The sequence below is a fragment of the Sciurus vulgaris genome (assembly GCF_902686455.1).
Source record: "Sciurus vulgaris genome assembly, chromosome: 2".
NCBI lineage: Eukaryota > Metazoa > Chordata > Mammalia > Rodentia > Sciuridae > Sciurus > Sciurus vulgaris.
Window position 1 is genome coordinate 13,235,495 of NC_136462.1, and position 25,934 is coordinate 13,261,428.

Sequence of the window (25,934 nt, forward strand, 5' to 3'; positions counted from 1 at the left end):
CCGTCCCTGCCTGTGACTCTGGGAAGCTTCTCACCTTCTCTGCCTCGGTTTCTTCGTTTTTGAAACAGACCAAGGCCTGCTGTGTTCTAGTGAACTGTTAAATGCACTAGAGCTTCAGACGTCCCAGGGTCCTATGCACATGACAGGCCAGTGGCCATGCGGGGAAGGAATAGACTCGGACAAGGGCGGCCTGCAGCTGCAGAAAGTCCCAAGCTGGCCTGGTGCCTGTGGCTGGTGGCAGGCACCATCTGGGGGCGCCATCTCAGAAAGCAGAGGCTGTCCCAGCCTGGCCTCACCTATATGACCCAGCTCGGGGGTGGTCAAGACAGGAGTAACAGGTCACTTCACCCATACACAGGTCACTTCACCCATACACCCCCCGTCTAAGGCAGATCAGCAGATCCATCTTACAGACAAGGAAACTGAGGCCCAGCGGTATAAACCCACTTGCCTAAGATCCCACGGCTAAGAAGTGGCCCAAAAAAGACCAGATGGACTGAAACTCCCCTGTCCTTTTGCTCAAATCCAGTGTGTCCATTGGGAGTTGAAAGGGAAAAATATTCAAAGAAAAAGGAAAGAGCCCAGAGCAGATTTTATTTTCCTTAGATAAATTTTGTACAGAACATATTATAGTCAGGAGTTTCAGCTTTCACTGGCAGGTCAGAAGTTATTGCAGCTGTGCCCGGGGGCGTGAGGGCAGAAGGGTCTTCTAGAAAGCCGCCTGTGTTCAGAGAGGAGATGCTCTGTGTGGAGTGGTGGGCCCGCCCTGCACAGGAGAGGCCAAGGCAGGGCTGCAGGAGTGGGGAGGAGGGTGGGCGGCAGGGTGGCCTGCGCCTGGGCTGCCGGGAGCCGCCTCCCTACTGGAAGCAGCGCCCAGGCCATCTGGGCAGGACCTGCAGAGAGGACAAGACAGCCAGGACCACAGGGTGCCCAGGGGCCCTGGCCGGCCACACCAGCTGGCGTCTCAGCCCCGCCGCAGCGCCTGGAGCTGGTGTGCCACCTTCTCCAGCTCCGCCTCGATGGCCGAGAGGCTCTCCAGCTCCTGGTCCTAGGAGAGAACACCAAGGGTCACTTGGGAGCCATCCTGTGCTGGTGGCATCTGTGGGACAGTCAGCCAGGCTGGCTGGCCTGCTGGTCGGCTGTGTGGACTTGGACAGTGGCTCTGCCTGCAGCCCCGCCTGTCCCATGGGGACATGGCACCACCTTGGGGGCCTTCCTGAGGGCTGTCGTGCACCAGCGGGCACGCGGGCAGCAGAGGCCCTGACTGCACACAGCCCGGGGCCTCTGATCCAGTCCTGCCTCCTCTGTGGTCCAGGCAGGCACAAGTCTGTTCTTGCAGGGTATGTGGGCCACGAAGCCCCTGGTTCCCTCCAGCGCCCCGCCCGTGGCCCAGCCCACAGCAGATGGCCTCAGGGGTGGCCAGACTGGGCATGGTCTGTCTTCCACAGCCTCTATACCTGAGGGTGCACGGGGCCTGCGGCAGAGCTAGACACTGGCAGGTACTCCATAGCCACCTGCAAAGGTGATTCCTGATTCTCAGGCTGCCGGGTGGTCAGGGGAGCAGGGGACCCTCCGAGCCCTGCTCTGTGGCCCAGCCTCCCAAAGCCGCCAGGCCTCTCATCAGGAGACACCCCCAGCATGCCCTCGAACTTGGAGCCGGGCTCAGGGAAGCCACCTCCTGGCCCTGGCCTGGGAGTGCACGTCTAAGGTCCCTGCTGAGTCACGGCTGCTGTGGGCAGCTCCAGCTTGGCGGTCACTCTACGACCCCACCTGGGCCCAGTTCATGGGATACTGACAACTGTTGCCTTGGAAATAAGGACCCAGAGCCCCCTTGACCTTCAGTTGCCCCTGGGGGTGACTGTGATGCTGAGGGTCTTTGTTCTTTGCGGTACTGGGAGGGAACCCAGGGTCATGCACGCGCTGGGCAAGTGCCCACCATGGGGCCATCCAGCACCCCGCCTTAACCGGATCCTGAAACGCCCTCACCAAGCTGCCCGGGCTGGTGACAGACTCATGCTCCTCCTGCTCCCGTCCTCCCCCTGCCGAGTCCCTGGGTTCACAGGCGGCCAGTGCGGAGGTTTCTAAGACCCTTGGCTGGGAGGAGGCCCCAACCCCACCTTGTCCACAAGCTCGGGGTCCCCGCCCCACCCCACGCCCTGGGGCCCTCTGCCTGTGGAGAAGGGCAGCTGGCAGCACCTCCGGCACCGCATGGCTCTGCAGCTTCCGGGGCTGCTCTCCTGTCCTGGAGGTGGGGGGACGTGCTGTTCCTGGGGCCCTTGCCCAGTCCTGGGGACATGGGCACATGCCCCTCCCAGCCTAGTTGCCAGAGCAGAACCCAGGCCCGAGAGAGGGACACCGGCTTTTCTGGGTGGGGAGAGGGCTCTGGTCCCTTGTGGTCCCCAGAGCAACTGAGCTTGAATCAAGTACCCCAGGGTCTCCTCCAGCCCAAGGTGGCACTGCCTGGCTGCAAGGAAACCCAGCGCCCACCCTCCTGGGCGGCTGTGACCCTGAGCCACCCTGTTCCGCATCCGAGTGGCCCTGGCCCTGGGCAGGCCTGACTTCCCAAGCACATGTGTTTTCTAACGTGTCACCGAGGTGAGCAGAGAGGGGAGGGTGGACAGCGAGGCTCAGAGAAGGCAGTGACCTGCCCAAGGTCACACAGCCAGGAAGGGCTAAGCCAGACCTGCAGCACACGTCCATGTCTCCCCACTCCCATTCACACAGGCCCCAGGGACAGCTGCCCTGCCCGCCCCTTGCTCTCATGGGAAGAGGCCTCCTGGGCGCCGAGACATGGCAGGTCAAGGGCACTGTCTTCCCAGGGCACGACCTGACCCTTAGCGTCCCCTCCCACTGCCCTCCCAGGCTTTCAGGGCCAGGGGTGCCCTGAGCCTGGACCCCAGGCCAGTTTTGCCAGGCCCTCTGTCCCCTGCTCTCCACTGGAAGCGCCAGCGGCCCGGTCGCTCCCACAACCTGCTCACAGACCCCACGCCCAGCGCCTCTCGGGCTGCTCTGAAGGCTCCTGCCTGCTGTGGCACCGTCCCCGCTGCCCACGGGGGCCAGGGCGCCCCAGCCCCGAGAGCCCCGTCCGAGCGCCACTCCTCGTCTAGATTCAAGGGGCCCCTGTCCCTGGGTGGGCAGCGATGACCGAGTGTGGCTGCCCCCGCGGGCCCCGCTCCCGCCCTGTACCGACCTCTGCCCTGCGGTTGGCGCTGCCCTCCTCCTCCTTCTTCTCCTCGGGGTAGCCTCGCGCCTGCAGGGGCAGGTCCTCCCGGGAGGACGGCCTCCAGCCTCGGCGCAGCTGCAGGCCAGGCCCCCTGGGCCCGAAGGCCCGGGCGCGGAAGGAGAGCTTCATGGATCGGTCGGGGTCGGGGTCGTCCTCCTCGTCCTCGCCCTCCAGCCGCCTGCCGGCCGTCAGCTCCCGGGCCAGCTGGTCCATCTTGCTCCACCGCGTGGCCTCCTCCCACTCCCTGGAGAGCCGCCGCTCCGGCTCCTGCTCCCCGCTCTTCCCACCCCGGATCAGGCCTTGGGGGGTCCCCGCCAGGTCCTCCTCCTCCTCCTGCTGCTGTCGGGGCTGCACCCGCACTCCCCTGCCCTCGGGGGGCCGGGTCTCCTCTGCCTCCGGCTTCGGGGCTCCATCTACCCCCAGAGACTCAGACGGACCTGAGGGGTGGATGAGAACAGGGGTGAGCAGGGCCCGGGGGCATCCTGTCCATCACTGTCCAGCGACCGCCAGGGCCACTGTCAGGGCCACGAGCTTGCCTCCCAGGGTCCTCAGCCTGTCCACGGCCTTCCTGGAGGGCAGGCCCACCCTGATGCTGTGCCTTTCAAGACCCTCTCTGAGCCCCCAGGGCGGGTGGGCCAGACTGCCTCCTCCTCTAGCCCCTCAGGCCTCAGCCCCAGCCCAGCAGGCTCCCAGCAGGGCTGCCGGAAGCCGGCCAAACCATCACCAGAGGCGACGCTGTCCCCAGACCAGCCTGCTCCCACCTGTCCTCCTGTCTCCCTGTTCTCAGAGCTGCCCACCCCCCTGCAAAGCCCCTGCTGCCCCTGGGGCCCCAGGGGGAGGATAGTGTGGAAGTCACACTGGGGCTGGAATTTCAACTTTTGCTACAAATCAGCTGTGTGACTTTGGGCAAATCCCTCCCTGAGCTTCACTTGCCCATCTGGAAAATGGATGCAATGCCCACCTTTCAGGATTGTTATGAAGACAAGATTAAGGCTGAGGTTCCCTCCCACCCGGCCCCCTCTCCCAGACACACCAGCTGAGGCCCCGTCACATGTCACACATACTCTCGTCTTTCTGGGAATCCTTGTAGCTGAGGCTCAGCGGGGGGTCAGAGGCTGTGGTGGGTCCTTCCTCCTCGGGGGCGGCCTTCTCTGCAGCCTCTGCCTCCTCCTCCTCCTGTTGCCGATTTGTCTGTTGCCCTTGTTCTGCTCTCGGGCCCTTCTCTCTGTCCACCAGACCCTGGGCAGGGCCCTCGCTGTCCCCCACAGCCTGTGGGCCTGGGTGCCTTTGGCCGGCCGGGCTGGCTGGTGGCTGGGTGCTGGGGGCCTCCTCCTCGCCAGGGGCCTGGCTGTGCCCCTGCCCAGGCTCAGGAAGTGCCTGGGGCCTGGTTCCTTCTGTGGCATCTCTTCTTTTCTCTGCAGCCTCTTTAGAGGACGGTTCTTCTGTCACCTCTGCAGAAACAACAGCGCAGTCAGGCCCTGAGGACCAGCTGCAGGTCCCAGGCGTCACGTGCCTTGGCTTCCAGGAAGCTCAGCCCCAGACGAGGATTAGGGTTCTCCTCCACGTCTGGGCTCGATCCAAGCACAACTCGATTGTGTTTTTTATTTCTGCCTCTTAAAGCAGGATGTGACTTAAAATCTAAAAATAAAACCCCAAACAAAAAGCAACAGACCCTGGGCTGGGCTGTAGCTCAGTGGCAAAGCACCTGCATAGCACGTGTGAGGCACTGGGTTCAATCCTCAGCAGCACCATATAAAAACAAATAAATAGAAGTACTCTGTCCATCTACAACAAGAACAACAACAAAGCAGCAGACCTCGAAAATGACCCCAGAAGAAAGAACCCTGACATGAAAATTAGGACACTGGCTGAACTGCTGTGTGATCTGGGGCAAATCACTTAACCTCTCTGTGTAAGAGGCACCAAGACTGCACCTTCATTCTCCTCTCCACATGGGGCTTCTCCGCCTTTTGTACCCTGTGGGAGTGCTTGGTTCCTCAGTATTTCTGCAAGGTGTCTCCTCAGGACAGCTTTTAACAGTAAAAACCCATCATTGCTAGAATGAGCACCGCTGAGCAAGGCGCCCCAAGCACACTGCCCATGGAGCTTAGCCAGGACCCCAGGTGTTGGGTGCTCGGTACTCCTGCCACAGAAACAAACTGAGTGGCAGAAAGAAAAGGCGGCCTACCCAGTGCTGGTGCCGGCTGCAGGCCACGAGCTGGGCCTGGTCTCACACCTGAGGCCCGGCTCAGGGTCTCCTGCATCAAAGCCTCTGGGCGCGCGCAGACACCACGCTCTGCCCCTCCCGAGGCCATGGCAGGCGTCTGTGGCCACCAGACTCCCGGGAAGCCAGGAGGGGGGTGCAGCAGCACCCCACAGCACCAGGTTGACAGGTGAGCCGGGGTCTGGGAAGCTGCGCTGACCGGTAGGCTCCCTCCAACCCCAGAGTCAGGGCCACTGGGACCCCGCACTCCAGGACCTGGCCTTCTCTAACCCGTGGAAAGAGCGGCCCGTGCAGGTGGTCTGAGGCTCCCCCAGCGACCACCTCGCCATGACACCCTCGACCCGCGACGCATCTTGGTTGCAAGAACGGTGACCCGGTTTCCTGTCAGCCGCCCCCCACGCCCTCCTGCGACTTGGCTATTCTAAGGAGCCACCAAGTCCCAAGAGGGCAGGGGCTGGGCCAGGGGCCTGCTGCAGGGGCAATGGGAGGCCCAGAGCTGACACTGCCGACCTGCCAGGTCGCGGAGCTCCCGCCTCAGAGCCCCAGCCCTGTGGTGGGCAGACGGGACGCCCTGAGCACCTGCGGGCTTTGCAGGGGGACAAGCCCTCGCTGTGCGGCTCGCCTCGGTCGCCTTGGTAAGGGCAAGGGGACCCCTGCCATCCGGGGCTTGCAGGAGGAGCTCCCGGCTCTTGGGAAGCCTAGGCATGGAGACCCCGCCATCGCTGCTGCCCCCGGGGCAGCGGGGCCAGCTCTGACCTGGGGACGTGGCCTCGCCACTCTGGTTCTCCAGGACCTCCGAGAGCTGCTCCCCGAAGCTGCGGTGCTTCTTGTGCTGCTGCGTCCTCTCCTGGGCCCCTGGGGCGAGGAGGACAAGAGGCCCACTGGGTCCCAGCTGCCAGGAGACCAAGGTCGCCCCTCCCTGTGCACAGCGGGAGCCCTTGAGGGACCCACGCAGGCTGAAGGGCCCATCGGGGCCACGCCGCCTCTGCAGGCTCGTCCCTGCTCTGGGAGAGGACAGCGGGCACCGCCTGTGCCTCACAGGGCCAGCGAGGCCCCGATGGGGCAGAGGGCTGCAGGGGCGGGATCAGGCTGGAAGCAGGGACCCGGCAGCAGGGGACAGTGGTGGCTGCTCACCATCCTCCTGGGTTCTCTTGATCCAGGCCCCAGGAGCAGGCAGCACTGAGCCCCGGTCAGCACCTGTGACTGTGACCAGCGCCTGCTCTCCCTGCACCGGCCCAGCTGCCACAGCCTCCCTGACTGTCCCCACACCTGGGCCTGGCTCTGGGCGCTGGCCCCTCTGCTGGGCCAGCTCTGCACCTGGAGATGGCCCTTCCTCTTGTGGGGACTTCTGGGGCAGCTGTGAACCAGGGAACAGTGTTGGCCCAGGCAGGTGTGACTTCCCGTCCTCTCTGGGCCATTTCCTCACTCGATCAGCTATACACAGGGCACACAGGGTGGGTGCCGAGCAGAGGCAGGTGCGCCAGGACAGCACAGGGGCCTGGAGGAAGGGCGGAGGCTGTGCCAGGTCACTGGCAGCGACCATGTGTGCTGGGTACCCGGGGTGGGTATTTCAGGACCCATTTCCCTCTGAGTCTCTGAGGACATTAAATTTCATTACTTAAATGTAACGTTAGCTATTGATGTTTAATCCTAAGTGTATTGTTTAGCTAAAAATCCGAGCCCGGACCCCACGATGACAAATTAACAGCATAGGCCGTTACAGCTGGGGCCGCCCAGCGCCGCCAGCAGCCAGGACGCCTCCCTCCTCCCTGCGCCCTCACCTGCTGGCGTCGCACCCAGGGGCACAGCCAGAGGAGGCACGTGAACTTGGGGGCCGCTGTGGGTATCGCTCCTCCCCAGATCTGAGCTCTCGATCCCACACGGCCGGGTCTGCCCCAGAGCCCCAAGCGGGGCCCTCCCGAGCTGCAGCAGCCTTCCTGCCCCTACCAGTGCCACCAGACACGAGCCCAGGCCTGAGGCAGGGCCTGCCCTCGCACTGGAAGCAGTCGCTGGGTCGGTGCCCGGGGTGCCGGTGGTCCTGATCTACACGAGGGCCCCCGAGTCTCTCGGGGAGTCGGCCAGGAGCTGCCGGGCCAGGACCCACGTTTTCCAGTTTGCCCGGCCAGTGGTGCCTTCCATGAAGCCTCAGGGGCCGCCTCTGGGGTGGCAGAGCCTAACTGTCCATCCCAGCGCACTGTCCATCCCAGCGCGCTGCCCAGGCTCTCTGACACCCTCAGGGATGAGGCGCCCACCACGGCTCGGTCACCTGTTCCTGACAGTGGCTGTGGACTCCTACTGTCCTGGAAAAGGACCCCTGCTCTGGCAGTACCAGCTGGGGACCGCACGGCTTAGCCTGCCTCGCTCCAAAGCGCTCAGTCCGAGGCAGGAAGGCCCTCCCACCTCCCCACTGTCCCCGGAGCAGAAGTTTGCGGGGGAGGAGCCCTTCCTCTGTCCTCGAGACCAGTCACTCCTCCGTTTGCAGAGGGAAGGAAAGCTGTCTGCATTCTGGTCTCGAAAGCAACCTCCTGACATGGCCGAACTCCAGAGGCCACGGGGTATTAGGAGACCTGTCCCTATGTACCCCGGACAAGCCACTCAACCTCCCTGAACCTTGATCTCTTTAACATGCCAGTAACAAATTGAACCAGGTGTCAGAGCGGATCCTACCTTTCTGCTCTGTGAAAAGAAGTGAGTGTGTGCCCAGAGGGTCTTGCCCACCTCCCTCCGCATCTTCTGATTCTCAGCTGATGGATTTACCCAGAATCCTAGCACGTGGCTGGAAAGTACCTCGGAGAGCAAGGTCTTGGAGCTCCTTCAGTAAATTCTGGTGTCGCAGGATGGACAGGATCCGCTCATCTAGAGAAGGAGCAGTTACAGTGGCTTAGAGAACAAGTCAAGAGAGAGGCCGTCAGCACTTCACCGAGCACCAGGAATTTCCTCTGGAAATCCGGATGGGCGGCAGCGGTCCGATCGGATCTTGAGGCAACGCTGTGGCGATGTCCTCCGCCGAGGGTCAGGCGCTGTTCTAGCACATTGGAAAGGCCAGCCAGGGTCCCAGCAGACCTCAGCCCAGGGGCAGCAGGCCCTGGGGATGCACAGTGACTCTACACGCTCCCGCTCCAGGCCTCTCCACCCGAATGCCTGTCCTCCACTGTCCACCTCTTGACGGCCACTAAAGCCCCCACCTCCACGCTCCTGGCGCCTCCCAGGAGCTGGCCAAAGCTGGCCGGGCGGGGAAGACTAGGCCCTTCAGCTTCAAGGCAACCGTCCTTTATCACAGCCCCACGGGCAGAGACCGGGGCCGGAAGTGCTCCGACCCGGGAGCACAGAACCCTCGCCACGGGGGCCCCAGCCTGCGGGACTGCTGTTCCAGACCTGGCCACACTCTGCCCAGAAGTCGAATGACCACATCCGTCCCCTCCGCAGCCCACAGGCTCCAGGCCCCAGCGTGGCACTGGCCGAGGCAGGTCCTCGCTGGGTGACGGCTGAGTGGAAAGAGGAGTCCGCCCCAGCCACACGCCACCTCCAGCGCAGCAGGCAGCCCCTACCTCCTCGGAGAGTCTCCAAGCACTCGGGGCTGATGGGCATGGGGCTGGGCTTGGACAGGGTGTCGGAGATGACCTCCACGATGCACCTCATCACCTGGGAAGAGAGTGGGCGGGCGGCTCAGCCCCTGCCCCTGAGGACAGAAGCACTGTGGCTTTGGTGTCAGGGGTCCGGGGAGGCCTGGCTCAAGCGCAGCCCTGATCGTGGCCGACGGCAACGGCAGTGCTGGCGGGAGGCCTCCTGCGGTGCTTGCCCTATGCCGGGCACTCCAGCTGCACAGCCAGGCCAGCGGGCCCTCCAGGGTGGGCCAGGGGCACTCGTACCTGCCATCCCAGGGTGCTTCCCTAAGAGTGACAGACAGCTTCTGGGAATTCGAAGACTGTCTTACGGAAGTGCCATGGGTGTGCAGATACCAAGGGGCCCGCTCCTCCAGGAAGTCTTCCTGGATTGCAGGAGGCAACAGAGCCCTCCCCTGGCTCTCCCTTGTCTGGAAAGAGGACCAGATCTCCATCCCAACACCTGCAGTGCTGTCATACGTAGGCATTATCAGCCTCACTGTCTGGCTGTACATCTACCCACCTACCCAGCTGGATGTGGGGCACACATCAGCTGCATCTGAGTGCCTGTCCCAGGCCAACAGCAGCCTATACCTGAAGGCAGTGTCCTGCAAGATGCTGTGCAAATCTAGGCATCTAATAACTAGACGATCTTTGATGATGGTGCCAACTATAGCATGGTATCCGGGCTGTGTGATCGTGGGCAAGTCACTTAACCTCTCTGAGCCTCAGTTTCCTCATTTGTAAATAGGAGTGAGAGTGCCTTCCCAGCACCGAAAACCCTTCTAGGGTAATGAGGCACAGGTGGGAGACACTAAGACAGGAAGTGTCACTTAGCCAGGGTGGACTCGCAGCTTCAGACCTGCTTCCACAGCCAACAGCCAGGCGGAGAAGCAGGTGTCAGACGTGCATGAGGCAACACTGGTGGGGGAGTGAGGGGCGGAAGGCTGTGTCTACAGGATGCCAAGGCAACCAGCCCAAGGAAGCAGGATGGCACCTGGCAAGCCCTGCATGGTGGGCACCGTCACCACCTCCAAAGGAACATTCAGGTCTCAACCAGCTGCTCTGGTGCTCATGACCCTGCACCCCTGGAACAATACAGTGACCCGAGTGGGCCCCCAAAAGGGATCTGGCAAGCAGCACCCAGCAGCCTGAACCCTGTATCTCTCTGCAACCCCAGACCTCCCACTGGGAATAGCAGTGAACTACCAGTTTGTGAGGGCAGATTCTGGGAAACCGGAATTGGGTAGGGGTCCCAGAGGACCGGGAGGTCTAAAAGGGAAGCTGTAGGAAAACCAGTGCCCATTTTCTGAGGACCCATGTGTTGGGCACTACACACCTCCCCTCAAGGGGAAGGAGAGAAAGGGGAAGCTCAGAGAAGTTAAGGAATTTTTCCAAGGTTGCACAGCTAGAATGAGCAATACAGGTTTAAATTCTGGCTTCTATACAATTGAGGGGAAAAAAGGGAAATCAAATTGGGCACATTGAAGTTGAATACTTTTGATTTTAACTGTAGCCTCTGAAGAAAATGGACCCTGGAAAGTGAAAAGTAGACATTTCTCAATGCTCAAGTGGAGATGAGTCCCAGAGTCTGGAAAAACAGCCCTGGCTCAGAAGAGAATGAATTCTAAGCATGTTTCTGGGGTGGAGTGTCTCTTCCTGCCAAGAAACCCACACTGGTGACCCCCAAGGCCTTTTCCTGGGTGGCCTCCACCATCGGCCCCAGCCGGCAGGGACCTGGGTAAAGGAGCCATACTTAGGAATCTTTCCACCGGGGCCCTTGGGGAGCACCGGGCTGAGTGCCTATGAAGTGGAGGGTGCTAGCAGAGCTGAGGGGGAGAGGGAGTGCACAGGAGGCCAGAGCCAGGAGGCGGGGCTGTCCCTGCAGATCTGTGGACAACTGCCACCAAGCCATGCCACCCAGCCACCCCTGGTGGGCCTGCTGGACGCAGGTGCTCAGGACAGTGGGCTGGCACCTAGACCCCATGGGTACCACTCAGAGAAAGCTGGGGAAGTCCCTGCAGTGGGACAGCAGGGAAGCCAGCGATCTTTGATATCTTCTTTTGCAAGCTGTCCCCAGGCTCAGCAGCCGCAGTGCTGGCTCTTGGCTGTATGCCAGGCTCGCTCCTGCAGCTGCCCAAGAACTGGCTGTGAGGTGTCCACCAGAACCTCTCTCCCCATCCCCGGGCATCCCCAGCAACTCTCCTTACCTCCGTGTCCCCTTTATCCATAGGGCTGTTGACAGGGAGGGCAGTGACTGGGAAGAGAAAGAGCGCACCTGGGTCACTCCTCTGCCCAGCGGAGCCCAGTCAGGAAGGACTGGGCTCAGAGGGGCCCACTCACCCAGCACGCCCCCTCAAAACTGTCCCCACCCAAATGAGAGGCAGGGCTGCCCAGCGGTGGCCCCCAGAGGCTGCCCTGCAGGGCCTCAGCTCTTCCCCGGGTGCTCTGGAGAGGGCATGGGGAAGGCAGTGCCACGGAAACAAGGCCAGCGGTGCGGCGGGAGCGGGCGGAGAGACGCGGGGAGACGAGGGGGAAGGCGCTGGGGAGGGGCTGTGCGAGGGGCACGAGTCGGGGCGGCCGGAGGGTGGAGGAGGGGAGGGCGGCCGGGCAGCGCGTCCCGCCCCTCCCCCCGTGACCTTGGCCGGCCAGGCGCGCCGCGGCGCTGGCCCGGAAGCGCCCGGGGCCGAGCCCCGGGCGGCAGTGGCGGCGCGGGGGTCCCGCGGGCGGGGGTCAAGGCCAGGCGTCCCGCGGGGCCCGGGCGGAGGCCACGCCGCGGGGCCGGCGGGAGGCGGCGCTGTCCGTGGTGCTGAAACCTGGGCGCGCCGAGGGGGCGTGAGGAGCGGCGCGGGGACCCGGGGACCCTCCCGCCCGAGCCGGGCTCACCCTGCCCGGCGCAGAGCAGGAGCGCCAGGGCGGCGGCGCAGCGCATGGCAGCGGGCGGCGGCGCGGGCAGGGCCGGGCGGCGGCGGGCGGGGCGCGGCGCTCGGCGAGCGTCCGTCGGTCGGCCGGTCGGCAGGTCGGTCTGCTGGCCGGTCGGCGTGCGAGCCTGGGGCGCGGGGCTGGAGCACTGCAGTGGCGGCAGCGGCGCCCGGCGCCCCGCTTTTATACCTGCCACCCCGGAAATGACGTCATCGGGCCGCCCCCCGCCCCACTCCCACCCCCGGGGTCCGGCGCGGCTCGCTCCACCTCCAACCTCGCCCCTCGCTGCCCCGCCGCCCGCCGGGGGTCTGGCTGCGGACCCAGGCGGCACGGCAGGGCTCCGCCGGCCCCTCCGTCGACCGTTCCTCCGGCTTGCTGCGCGTCCATGGACTGTCGCTGCCCGAGCCCGAGCCTCGCGTCCCTCCGCTGCGCACCGAGGTGACTGCCCGCGCTCCGCGCTGGCGCCTGGGCTTCCTGCGCGGCGTGCATCTCCCGCTTTCACCGGCTGCAGGCATGGTCACCACTCAGGGCTCCCCGAGATGCTCGGGAGGTCCTGGAGAGGCCTCCTGTGGCATCCCAGTTTTGTGCCTTCGCAGTTGATCATTGTGTGTGTATTTCTGGTTTTGAATAAGGGTTCTCGCCGTTGCTTTCCCAGGGCGAGTGCCTGGCGCTCTGGCCCAGTGGCCGCAATTCAGCGATGACAGTCACGTGCCTTGGTGGAAGGCGAGTGGTCCAGGACTCGGCCTGCACGTCACCGGGAGTTCACTGTCCTGGGGCTAGGCCACGGTTGGTCAGCCTTCGTGCTGGTGGTGAGGGCTCCACGGGCTCTAGTTTTTACAATCAAGCCCAAACAGGAGCCCTGTAGCCTCCGCTCATCAGCCACAGGCCAGGCCCTCTGGGTCACCTCGTGCTGCGCGCCCAGCTGTATTCTGGAGAGTGCTCACCTCTCCTTGCCTGTTCTCCAATCTGGATGTTTTGTGGGAAGGTCTGTTTCTGGTTGGTTTCCTTCTGCCCTGGGACCCTCGAAGCGCTCTGGCCATATTGCTGCTCTCATCTTGGATGCCAAATTGGAAACTACTACCTGAGGCCGGCGACACTGCAAACCTGGCATCTGCGTGACAGTTTGGCGCTGGCTGGCATCCTCCAGAGCCTCTCCTCCTTCCTGCCCCTCCTCTGCTGCTGTGTCCTCCTTTGTCCCCACACCTGTGCCCATTTCCTGTTCCTAAATGAGAAACTGGACTGAAATGACCCCATTCATGCGTTTATTCATCAACAGTAGTTAAGCACCTGCTGTGTGTTTAGAGCACCTTGGAACAGCACTCAGCTGTACCCGCAGTAAACAAGGGAAGGCCCTGTCCCTGTGGAGGTCACATCAGAGGAGGAAGACAGCCGATGGGTAAGTAAAGAAGCAAAGTGCCATGGACAAATAGGGGCAGGAAGGGTGTGCCGGGGAGGGACAGGATCACATCTAAACAGAGTGAACTGAAGAGGCCTCACCCAGGAGGTGACATTTGGAGTTGGCGAGAGGGGGCCAGCCCGTGCCTAGGAAAAGAGCTCCAGGAGAGGGAACCACCCTCGCAAGTACTGGAGGCAGGAACGTGTCTGGCACGTTCAGGGAAGAGCAACGGAGCAGGGCACAAAGGACCGCAGGAGCCAGCGGAAGAGTGACACGCATTCCATCTCAGATCCGGGAAATGGCCTGTGCTCCACCACCCGCGACAGGCGCCTATGGTTCTAAAGCATTTGCTCTGCCGTCTTTGTTGAGGCGGCTCCATTCCTTCGAGTTCCCAGCAGAGGACTCTAGCTGACCAGTGAAAGAATGAGTGCCCTGCGCCCTGGTGGCGAGGGGTCACCGTGAATGTGTGCAGGTGGGCGCTGCCTCCCATCTCACAAGGATCTACCCATGTCACCAGCATTGTCGTCTGCCACAATTTCTGCGCACTGGGATTTAACCGCTTTCCCCGCAGGTGCTCTCACGACGGCGTCTGGCTTGGTGTCTGGCTTGGTGACACACACTTCCCTGGCAGCACATACCAGATACTTTGCTTTTGCTGTTACCAAGAGCAATCTCATCCGCAAACCTCCACGGCATTTCTAATTGTTTCATAAACAAGTAAGAGACCCCTGAGACTGGCAGGCCCCGCGCCAGAGTCCAGGAGAGTCCGGGAGCCAGATCTGGGCAGTGAGAAGCACACGGAGGCACGTCACAGAGTGTCACCTCTGATCAGATTCACCGGCAGCAGGTGGAGCAGTGGCTGCCCAGGGCTGGGTCGTGGGGGCCCCGGGAGTTCCACAGGGGCAGAGTTGAAGATGACAGAGTCCTGGAGATGACGGTGGCCATTGCACAATAATGTGAATGTACTTAATGCCACTGAGCTGTGCTCCTGAAAATGGCACGAATCGTAAATTCATGGAATGTTTCATTTACCACCACAAAAGCAATTGCAGTTTCTATTGACTGCAGGAGGGGCTGCCTTCTTGCCAGGCAGGCCGGGAGCAGGGAACAGCATGGGCGTGCTGGCCTCTGTGGGCAGACCCTATCAGCTGGCTGCCACCGTTCACTGCTCACTCCTCATCGCCCAGCTGTCCGCACCCGGAGCCTCGTTTGGGGGATGGCTTTTTCGTCCCATTTCTGGGCAGCTTCCTGACACACTGAGCCGTTCCTCCTGGCGTCTGGCTCCAGGGCACCCACTCTGGTGAGCCTTGCTTCCCGTCCTCCACTCCTCTTCTGGGGACTCCTGTGGCCACATGCCCTCAAATCTGTGCCTCAGGGACCCCAAGCTAAGGTGCTGGCCAGCTCTGGCTGTGCCTGGGTGCGATGGTGACAGTGTCCCTCCCCGTGAAAGGTCCTGTCCTTGGCCCAGTGTCCTTGAGGCCTCATCCGTTCTTGGTCTGCGGATTTCTCCTCCATCCCTGGCTGAGGCTTTGCTGCTCTTCGTTGTCAATTTGGAGGCGGTTCTCTAGACGCCTGGCCTACCTAGCGCGTGTCTTCAGCCAAGCCGCTGCAAGCCTCTGACCAAGGTAGAGGCCCAAAAGGCGAGGACCGGCTGAGGACGGAATCCTCCAGGCTGGGAAAACAGGCAGGGCTTTCATCAGCCATGCTGCAGCAGCACAGGAGGGGTTGGGGGAGCTCCAGGGCCAGGGGAGACCTCCCGGGGTAGAGCTATGGTCAGCTCGCCAAGTGCCCCTTGCTAGCCACTTTCCCACAATTTCCCATAGAAGGCAAATGATAGCAAGGACATCAGAAGTTAGCAAAGAGCACAGCGGCCAACGCAAGCAAAAGGGGCACATACCATAGATGAGGAGGTGGAGGCTCAGAGATGTTGCTTAAACTGCCAAACACCACACAGCTAGGAAGGGGCAGAGCAGGATTTGACCTCAAGCTGTAGGCTCCCAGACTTGTAATGTGAAAGCTAATTGCCATTAGATAAGGGGGGAATGGTGATACCTGTCAAAAGAGGAGATGGAGACTTGGAGATGGACAGTGCCTTGTCCTGAGCCATACAGAAAACTAATAGCAGGGCTGGGACAAGAACCAAGTTCATGGGACACTGGCCTGGGTTTCCCTCCTGGACAAGGTCACCTTCTCTCCAAGGTCCCAGGTGCTGGGGCTCCAGGTCTTCCTAGGGTAACTCAGTTACCTGGCAGAGGTGCATTCTTCTTCACAGTTCAACCAAAGCCATTTAGGACTGGGAAGGGGAGAGATTTCCATATTCAACAGACAGCACCCACGTGTTCTTAGCTCTTCTCTCTCTCTCTCTCTCTGGAGTATGCGAGTGGAGGGCAGAGACAGCCTTCCTGCCCTCTAGGAGCTGGTACTCTAGACTAAGGAAACAGGACGAGCAATAAACCATAACCCATAAGTATATCATATAGTAGGGTATAAGGTGGTAGTTGCTGTGGGAAAAGGAGAGAGCTGAGTAGGGTAAGGAGCTGTGGAATCCCTGGGTGACAGACTGTGGGCCGCACTGTGTAAGTGGTCAGGTAGGCCTTGTGGAGATGGTAAGTTGAGTGAGGCATCTAGGGAGAGAGCGGTGCAGACACATACAGAAAGCCCATTCCCAGCAGAATGAACAGCTAGTGCAAAGGCCCTGTGGCAGGTTTGAGGTAAAGCAAAAAGACGAAGGTGGTTGAAAGAGAGTAAACAGCGTGGTGGGTGGCAGGCAATGAGACAACATTAGGCTAGATGCCAAACTGCAGGGACCTCCTTGAGGACTTTAGCTGTCACGCCAAGATCAGGGAGTCATTAGGAGAAGAGGAGCCCCAGGAGGTTTGGGATGTTGGGGTGCTGCATCTGACCCAGCTAGTTCTTGCAGTCCTAATACTGCATGCTGTTCCAGGGGGCCTGGACCAGAGTCAGAGAGGAGGAGAGAAAGCCACTGCTACCATCTGCCTTTGGTGACCAGAAATGTTCCCTTTGGTAGAATCAGGCCCCAGGGTCTGCCAGTCTGTTCCTCTGGTTTGTGTGTGGGATGCCCCATGTGGACAGGCCCTGCCAGGGGGTCCCAGGGGACAGCTCGTGCTGGTGCCCCAGGGAAGTGGCAGCTGCTTATCTGAGTGGGGCCTGGGGCATTGGACAGCAGAGTCAACACGCCCTCAACCCTGCTCACAAAATCATATTTTCCAAACGTGCGGCTCCGCCAAGCCCCTTATCAGGCCTCCAGGTGGAAAAGCTCCGTTGCCTGGCAATGTGGCTTTATCGCCGAGGTCTGCACAGAGGCCAGTGCAAGGTGATTTCATTAGATCCTCGCCCATCTGTCTCTGCAAACACCCCAGGGGCCTCCAATTAAGGCTTTGCTTTTCTTCTTTAGCAGATGTTTGCTTTAATCTAACAAAGCAGTAGCCAGGCCTCCTCGCTCAGGACACAAGGTACTGTGGGTTGGTAAGAAGGACCACACTGAGAGGCAGGGTGACGTCCCTGTGCCCCACCTCCTGTCCCCCTCCCCAGGGCCACATTCCCCCCCGGGACCCACAGCAGGGCCACCCCTGAGCATGATGTTTTCTAGGGCTACACCCCTGGGTCAGAAACTTTTGCAACCAAGAGGGACAAGGCAGGGGGGCCACCCTCAGAGGCTCCACGGGTGAACTGCCAAGCGAGGCCAGCTCCAGCGTCACGCCAAGTGGCCCAGAACACGGGAAGCTGCGGGCCTGGTGCAGAGATGGGGGCAGCGGAGGGGGAGGTGGACGGCTTGACTGCTGGGACACGGTCTTATGGTGGGGAAGGAGGAGGGTCAACCCCCCTAGGGACAGGTCAAAGCAATGCCAAAGTAGCTTCTAAGAAAGCGCGGGCAGCTAGGTCTCTGGGGGAGGCGGACTCCTTGCTCGGGCCCCAGGCCCTCAACTCTGTGGACTTTTAGGGCCTGCACAGCACGAGTCTCCAGGTGACCTCAGGGTGATCCAGGACCCCCAGCCCTTGCTGGTCAGCAGAAGCAGCTCAGGAGGTGGAAAGAGCTGCCCTTTGATGCCAGGGAGGCCTGTTTTAAATCCTGGCTCTGCCTAGTACCCTGTGTGACCTTGAAAATCACTTTTCTGAGCCCGTTTCCTTTTCTAGAAAAATGACCAAAGTAGTTCCTTGTGTGATTTCTATGAGTTTAACTGAGAAAATTCAGTCTCGCCAACACTGAGTGCCTGGCACGTGGAGCCCGCTCGTGGGTGCCAACAGGAGGAACAGCCAGTTCTGGGCTTCTGGGGAGCTCAGCACTGTGAGTGCCTACACCCGCCACAGCTTGTCCCTTCCCTCCCGCCCCGGCTGCGGGCTCTGGCACCACCCTTGTCTATGCTGACCAGTGACCCAGGCCCTGGAAGCTCCAGAGTCAGCAGGACGGGGTGCTTGGCTTCTGAGAAAACATCCGACTTGCATCTGAGTGACAGAGCCCGAATGGTGGCACCTCCACGGGCTCCTGAAAGGGGCATGGAGTTGTCAGGTGTCCAGCCTGGCCCTGGTGAGGGCAGTCCATGTCTCTGACCAATGTTCAGGGTGATCAAGCCCCACAGCTGGGTTGAGCTCCCTGTGCAGGGGACCCCAGGAAAGGAGATGCTGGTCCTAGGGAACGAGGGCTGCCCATCTTGGTCCCCACTGAGGGAGGGTGGTAGCAGTTGCCCTCAGCCCTCAGGCCCCTCCCTTTCCCAGCCAGTGCAGCCGGGAGTCAGGAGCCCAGGCAGAGAGGTCACTGGGAAGAACTGACCGGCCTGGAAGGGGTGCTCAGGGAGATGGCCAGGCCTGCGAGCAGTGCTGGGGTCACTTGTTCCCTGCCAACCAGAACCAGTGGGCTGACAGCCTTCTTCCCCTGAGGAACTTCCAGTCTCCCCTGGAGTCCCCGGCTGGGAGACCGAGCAGTGGGTTCCTGTTCCTCCTCCTGCCTCCCCAGCCTGGAAGGGCTGGCAGAGAACCCAGGACCACGTGGGCCTTCATGAGGGCCCTCCTCCTGCCTGCACCCATGTCAGTCCGGGCGCCCACCTGTGCCTCAGCTCCATCTACCTGCCCACGTACCGCCTCTGCCCCTCCCCCGTCCGGCCCTCCTTGCTGACCCCCGCACCCCAGCAGCAGGTGCCGCATATTGGGCATTATCAGTCACTCTCTCTGCAGTGTGGGGGACACAGGCAAGTGGGGGGACAGGGCAGCAATCACATGGAGGTACAGTGGCCAAGGGACTAGAAGGACAGGAGGGGCTGCCAAGTAGCACCTGCCAGAAAAATGGGAAGCTTACACCCACAGTCACCTCCTGATTCCTCCGCTTTCCTCATTGTCCCCCTCCCCTGTCCCCTGTCACTCTGCCTTGGTCGCCCCAGACCCCCCACTGTCCTCCTCCACCTCCCTGCGGCATCTGGAGGGGCGGGCGGGACACGCTCCTGCCTCCTCTTCCCTGTGCCTCCTGACCACAGTGCCTCTGCTCCTGTTTCCCCACCCTTCAGGGCTCGGCCGTTCCCCTCAGCGATTTCCACCCGAGGCAGTTTCTTGGTGGGCCCCAGCGCACCTTCTCCCTCCCACTCTCCTGGTGCTCCTGGCCATCGCACTGCCACTAACCCCATCAGCTGCTTGTCACCCTTTGCACTGGTGACTGCAAAATGTTTATCTACTCAACTGGATTTCAAGCCTTTTGCAGGAAAGACACTGCTTCAAATCAGTCCAGGCTCTACACTCATGGACTAATTTTTAAAAATTGCTTAACTCTTTGGGTATAAACTGAGGAGTGGGATACTGGGTCAAAAGGTGGGTCCATTCCAAGCTTTCTGAGGATTCTCCACACTGCTTTCAAGAGTGGCTGCACCAATTTGCAATTCCACCAGCAATGTATGAGTGTGCCTTTTCCCCCACATCCACACCAACACCTATTATTGCTTGTGTTCTTGATAATAGCCATTCTAATTGGAGTGAGATGGAATCTCAAGGTTGTTTTAACTTGCATTTCTCTAATTACTAGAGATGTATGTTTTTCATATATTTGCTAATTGCCTGTATATCTTCTTCTGTAAAAGTGTCTGTCCAGTTCCTTGGCTCCCATTTATTGATTGGGTTCTTTGTATTTTTGGTGTAAAGTTTTGTAAGTTCTTTATAAATTTTGGAGATAAGTACTCTATCCAAAGTGTGTGTGGAAAAGATTTTCTCCCACTCTGTAGGCTCTCTTTTCGCATTATAGATTGTATCCTTTGCTGAGAAAAAGCTTTTTAATTTGAATCCATCCCATTTATTGATTCTTACTTTGATTTCTTGTGCTTTAGGAATCTTGGTAAGGAAGTCTGGTCCTTCCTAAGTCTACATGATGAAGATTCAGGCCTACTTTTTCTTCTATTTGGTGCAGGGTCTCTGATCTAATTTCTAGGTCCTTGATCCATTTTGAGTTGAGTTTTGTACAGGGTGAGAGATAAAGGTTTAATTTCATTTTATTGCATATGGATTTCCAGTTTTCCCAGCACCATTTGTTGAAGAGGCTATCTTTTCTCCAGTGTATGTTTTTGGCTTCTTTGTCTAGTATGAGGTAACTGTATTTATGTGGGTTTGTCTCTGTGTCTTCTATTCTGTACCATTGGTCTACCTGTATATTAGCATACCACAGTAATGCAGTCACATCAATGTTTATAGCAGCTCAGTTCACAATAGCTAGATTGTGGAACCAGCCTAGATGCCCTTCAACAGATGAATGGATAAAGAATCTCTAGTATATATACACAATAGAATATTATTCAGCCATAAAGAAAAATAAAATTATGGCATTTGCAGGTAAATGAATGGAGTTGGAGAATATCATGCTAAGTGAAATAAGCCAATACCCCCCAAAAAACAAAGGCCAAGTGTTTTCCCTGATAAGTGGATAATGATACATAATGGGGGGGGGGGTAAGAGAAGAATGGAGGAACTTTAGATTAATAGAGGGGAATGACGGGGGAGGGGCAGGGGTACGAAGATGGTGGACTGAGACAGACATCATGACCCTATGTACATGTATGATTACACGAATGGTGTGAATCTACATCTTGTACAACCATAGAAATGAAAATTTGTGAACAGTGAATCAAAATGCAGTGTGTAAAAATTAAAAAATAAAAAATTTTAAAAATTGCTTAACCCAAGTATGAGAACAAAGGTGGAATTTTTGCAAGGTGGGGGACCAAATGGGATATTTGAGGGGGGATGGGACCATTCGGGGCCCCACATCTGTGTGTCACCCTGTGAAAATGCTCGCGCTGGCTCCTCAGGTAAGGGTGAGTACTTCAAGCCCCGCCCCGCGGTTTTGTTCCTCTGTGGTGGAGCGCGGGCCTGCTTGGCCTGCCACGCTGAGAAACGAAAGCCGCTGCTGGGCTGCTGTCCGTGGTGCTGAAACAGCACCCGTCCTCCGCCCTCGGGGGAGCGCAGGCAGGGGTTGGAGACTTGTCTAACAGATCCCAGGAGATCATAATTTTAAGCTATGCCCTTTTTTTCTATCTGTTTAAACTCTAAAAGTTTAAATCATAACAAGGTAAGGAAAAGCGTGGCTTTTTTGTTGTTGTTTTTAATTCATGGAGTTTTATCATATTTCCAGCAGTTAGACATTTTCCACTTCTCAGAACTGGAGGATAGAGGAGTTGTTTGTGCCCCCACCACAGGCCCTTCTCACTCCGTGGAGAGGACGGAATTAGCCTCTTTGCATCATTTTGTAAACCTCATTGAAGTTCTGACTCTTACTGACTGGATGACCTTGAACAAGTCAATTCAATTATCTGGGGTCTGCTTTCCCCTTCTATAATGTCAAAAGAGATGGTGGGAGAGATTGGGACTAGATTATCTCGGAGGTCCCTTTCCTTGCTGACATGGTGGTTTCTGGTTCCCTGGCCCTGTCTCCCACATCTCCAGGAGCACTCTAAAGCAAACAAGAAAATCTAGGACTTTTCTCACATCCCACTCAGAAGACAGTTCCTCGTGGGTCCAATTGCAGATAACACCTGGAGAGCTTAGCCTGTGACAGCCTGCCCATATTAGAAGGACATCCAGACATCCGTTTGTCTGCCCCTGTACATGGAAGTGACTAACACGTTCTCAGCTTCCTCTGTTATATATCACTTGGCGAGAAGCATTTAACCCCAAATGTAAGCAGTGAATTGTATTCTGCACACACCAGCTTTTCCAGAGAAGACCTGTGCCTGAGCAAGAGCCTGCCAGCTCGGAGGGCCTCAGAGGCCTTTGGGTGCTGCCACGCCCCTGACTAAGGGGCTCAGCAGTCACAGTACCCTCCCCTCCCAGCTCTCTTGGCTCCCAGCTCAGGACGAGTGGTTCAGGACAAGCGGATGTAAACCTTCCCAGCAACTTGACCACCTTATCCTGTGATCCCAGTGAGAGAGCTCCTTCTGGAGGGCTGAATGCCATTAAGTAATAAATGCCTACGTGGGAGGCCAGAGAATCTCTACAAAAGGTGAGAACTGGGTCTCAAGCACATTTGACCTGGAGTCGCAGGACTGGGAGAGGTCACCTTGCCCCTAATGGCCTCTCTGGTAATGGAAAGGGAGAATGAAAGATGCACACAGAGAACCCCAGGGATCTGCATGCCCAGTCTTCCTCCTAATGAAGAGTGAGGAATGGCTGGCACAGGGGCCTGGGGATCCAGTCCTTCTCTGAGCTGAGATCTCTGCAGCCTTGGCATAGTTCTTAAGCCCTTCGGATCTCAGTCTTTTCATCTGCTGGTTGGAACTAATATTCCCTGCCCAGAGAGGCTTTGTGAGAACACAGTTCAGTGATTGTTTCATTAATTCAACAATGATTTATTCAAGCACTGTCTATGTGACAGACCTGGCATTGGTGATGGAGAAGCAGCAATGAGCCACACAGTAGGGACCCTCTTCATTGGGCTTGCTTTCCGGTGTGCAGGAGAGACCATGGAGGGCACTGAGCCAGGTGGCTTCCTGGCGTCTCCCTCATCCCAACCCTAGAGAAAGAAGTAGAGGATGATGGGGGAGAGGCAAATGCTGATGTGGAAAAAGGATGATGAAGTAAATGAATGAATGAAAAGCACTGGCCTGTTCGTCCAGAGCGTGGAAGAGGTGTATCAATGTCACTTATCCAGGCTAAAACACTTGGATTGAAAAGTAGCCAAAACGTGTCAGCAACATGAATTTAAAAGTCTTTAAAAAAGTCTTCTGACCCAGACATTTAGCAAGTATGCTTAATGTGGATACAAAAGATGTTCATTGCAGTGTTGCTTACAACAGTCCCCAAATGGAAAACTTGCAGATGTCCAGCTGCTGGAGATCAATGAATTCAACTAATTTGTATACACAGTGAAACATTGTGCAGGCATTTTACTTGATGCTTGTGGTTCATGTGAGGGTGTACTCACGCACACACACAGACACATGTGAACAACTTCCAGAGACACACATCATGTTAACGGTAGATGTTTAAAGTGGTGGGATTAAGGGTGTTAAATTTTTTTTCTTTATACTTAGTGGTATTTTCTAAAGGAGATATGTATTACTTACAGAGTTAAAACATTCTTAAAAACTGTAACAAATTAAAGAGTTGCTTGACATCATTAGTTCTTGGGGAAATGCCAATTAAAACAATGAAATCCCACCATGCACCTATTAGAAAGTCTAAATGAGAAAGACTGGACTGGGGATATGGCTCAGTTGGTAGAGTGTTTGCCTTGCAAGCCCAAGGCTCTGGGTTCAATCCCCAGCACTGCCAAAAAAGAACAATTTTAATTAATTAATTAATTAATTAATTAAAAAATTAGGAGCTAAATTAGAAGGATTGAGGACACCTCTTGCTTGTGAAGGTGTGGGGAAACTTGAACTCCTGCTCTATTGGTGGGGATGTAAAGCAGTACAATCATTTTGGAACACAATGTGTTGGTGTCATTAAAAATTAAACTTACACCTACGATATGACTTTGCCATTCCACTCCGAGGTATTCACCCAAGAGGAATGAAAACATCTCAACACTGTACACGGAAGTTGATTGAGGTGTTGGTATTTGTAATATCCCCAAAGTGGAAACAACCCAAATATATAGTAGCAGGAAAGAGAATGAAAGTTGTGGTCTATCCACATATGGAGAGACTACTTCAAGGAAAGTGAACTATTGACATATAGAGTAACACGGCTGAATCTCAGAATAGAAGCCAGACAAAAAGAGCATATTCTGAATCAATCCACTTGTCTCTAATTCTGGCACATGCAAATGAGTCTACGGTATTAACTAACCAAAAGCAGATTGAGGGAGGCACATGGAGGGAGGGAGGGATCACAAAGGGTCAAGAGGAAGTTTGGGGAGAGTTTGGATCTGTTCATTATTTTAGTGATGGCTTCCCACAGGCATACACCCGTCAAAACTTATCAAATTGTACAATCGAAATATGTTCCAATGTATGTCAGTAAAGCGGTTTATAAAAACTTTCATTTGTGTTTATTTGATGTTGAATTTACTTCCAGCTGTAAGTTTTTGTTTCTCCGTTTCTTCTGGGATGGCTTCTTCTTTTGCGCAACCTCCTCTTCTGGTTCAGGAGCAATCTGTTCCTCCTCAGTGAGGACCTCCCCTGTGCGGCAGGAGCTCTCCTGCAGGGTAATCCGTCCTCAGCTCTGTGAGTGTGGTGGCACACGGGGACACTTTGCTCACCTGGATGTGCCCCGTGATCAGCAAATCTACATCTAAACCCTGAGGTTCAGCCACACTCTCTGCACTTTCAAGCATGTGCAGCAAAATTTCAGCACTCTTGTTTTGGGCCACCAGCCCTGTGTCCAGCCCCACTGCCTGGCCTGGGCCCACCTCCCAACCCCGCCTTTGTGACGCTGGAATGGCACACCCAACTTCTTTAAAGTAACATCGTGCAGATATTTGGTGATTTTTCAGATATGCACACTCTTGGTGGCCTGGGCAGTTTCTCAGGTGGTCTTAAAGGGAACCCAAAGGTTTGGACTCTTGATTCACATGGTTTTGTGAGGTTGTCTGGGTCAAGAGAGTAGGGAACCATTTCCACAGATCACCTCAGGTCCCTTACAGGAAAAGGAAGAGCAATAAAGCTATTTTTATTTTTTTCTTCAAAAAGGCCACCACAACCCAGGGATAAGAGATCTAGATGTCTCCCAGTCTCAAGTTGGTTTGGTCATCCTGGGAGAAAGAGCAAGTGTGCCCGCCTGACCCACGAAGAAGCTGAGACCAGGAGATGCAGCTCTGGTTTCTGCTGTCCTGCACAAAGCCCAGGGCAAGGCAGGAGCCGCCTCCCTCCTCTGGATCCAGTGCTCTTTCTGCAAGCACTGGCTGTGCTCCCAGGAGCCACCCAGGGCCTGTCAGCACATCCTGGGTCTGGGGACAGGGTGTCCCTGCTGCCAAAGATGTCATCTCCCCACCACTCCACACTTCTCCCCTGGTAGCGGTCCTTCAGCCCGCATGCCCAGCTCGCAGAAGAAGAACAGCTTAATTTGCAGAGAGAAGCCGTGGTTACAGCATCTGCCCTGGGAGGTGAGAGAAGGGACAAATGCAGTTACCTAATGATGCTATTATCTGTTGCACGGACCCGCTGATGATTCTCGCCCCTTCGAACTTCCTGGAGAGACTTCCAGGGCCACCAGCCCTGGAGTGTGCCCCAAGACAAGGGGTCATAGTGGAGGGTGGAGGGCTCGGAAGACGGGTGGGAACTGGGCATGGCTGGGGTGGGGTGCAGGCTGGGCCCAAGTACCCACCTGGCTCGGGCCCCGCTCTGGGAATCCGCAGAGTGTTTAGAGTTAGAGCAGAAACAGGATCCTGGAAGAGGCCGGTGAGCATGGACAAAGCTGGTGTGTGTCCAGGCGGCAGCCGGGCTGGGAACCCCACCACGGAATGGGCACAACGGCGGTCCCTGTCACGTGTGGTGACAACTTGCCACATCAGGCTGGTCAGCCGTACACCGTGCTCTCCTTCTATTTCATTTTCTCCCTAAACTTTGGGAAAAGATGGGACAAGCTGAGGCAGGAGGCCTAGACCCACGGGGCGCGTGGGAGCAAGATGCCGAAAAACGGGAGCAGCCGCGTTCATGAGCACTCACTGCATCCCGGGGACTGGGCTGAGCGCTCTACAGGCTTCACCCGCTTCACCCTCATGACAACCTGAGCAGGGCCTGCCATTACCCTCACCAGTGACCAAAACATGGGGCCGCGTGACTTGAAGCCCCAGGTCACAGAGCAGAGGCAGGCAGAGACAGGCAGTCCTGCTCCACGTGCGCGGCCTGTGGATGGAAGTCCCTACAGGTTCCTGGGGTCTTTCTGCTGCTTGGTCCCCTCCCTGCTGTCTGGAGATTCCGGTTCTCCCTCCTTCTCCGCCACTCAAGCCGTCCTGTGAGTGCGTGTTCACACACAGCACGTGACCGTCTACAGCCTTTCCCGTTAGTGGTTGTGACTCCCCCGCAAGAGGGGACCTACTATCATTCCTGTTTCCCAGAGCCCTTTGGGAAGATGGCGAGGCCTCCTTCCCAGTGGCAAATGAACATTCATGCATACTGGGCCATTTAATCTGCAGAG

The 25,934-nt window shown here is 57.7% G+C and overlaps 1 protein-coding gene across 1 annotated transcript; it reads right to left on the minus strand.

Moving 5' to 3' along the window:
• Positions 1-555: 555 nt before the first annotated feature.
• CHGA (chromogranin A) lies at positions 556-12,176 on the minus strand. The gene is made up of 8 exons (XM_079127614.1): positions 11,936-12,176; positions 11,260-11,306; positions 8,996-9,089; positions 8,235-8,303; positions 6,204-6,302; positions 4,288-4,674; positions 3,191-3,660; positions 556-1,048 (listed from the first exon to the last, which is right to left on the minus strand). The coding sequence occupies exons 1-8, from the start codon at positions 11,979-11,981 to the stop codon at positions 965-967; spliced, it is 1,296 nt and encodes a 431-aa protein (XP_078983740.1). The 5' UTR covers positions 11,982-12,176; the 3' UTR covers positions 556-964.
• Positions 12,177-25,934: the final 13,758 nt, after the last annotated feature.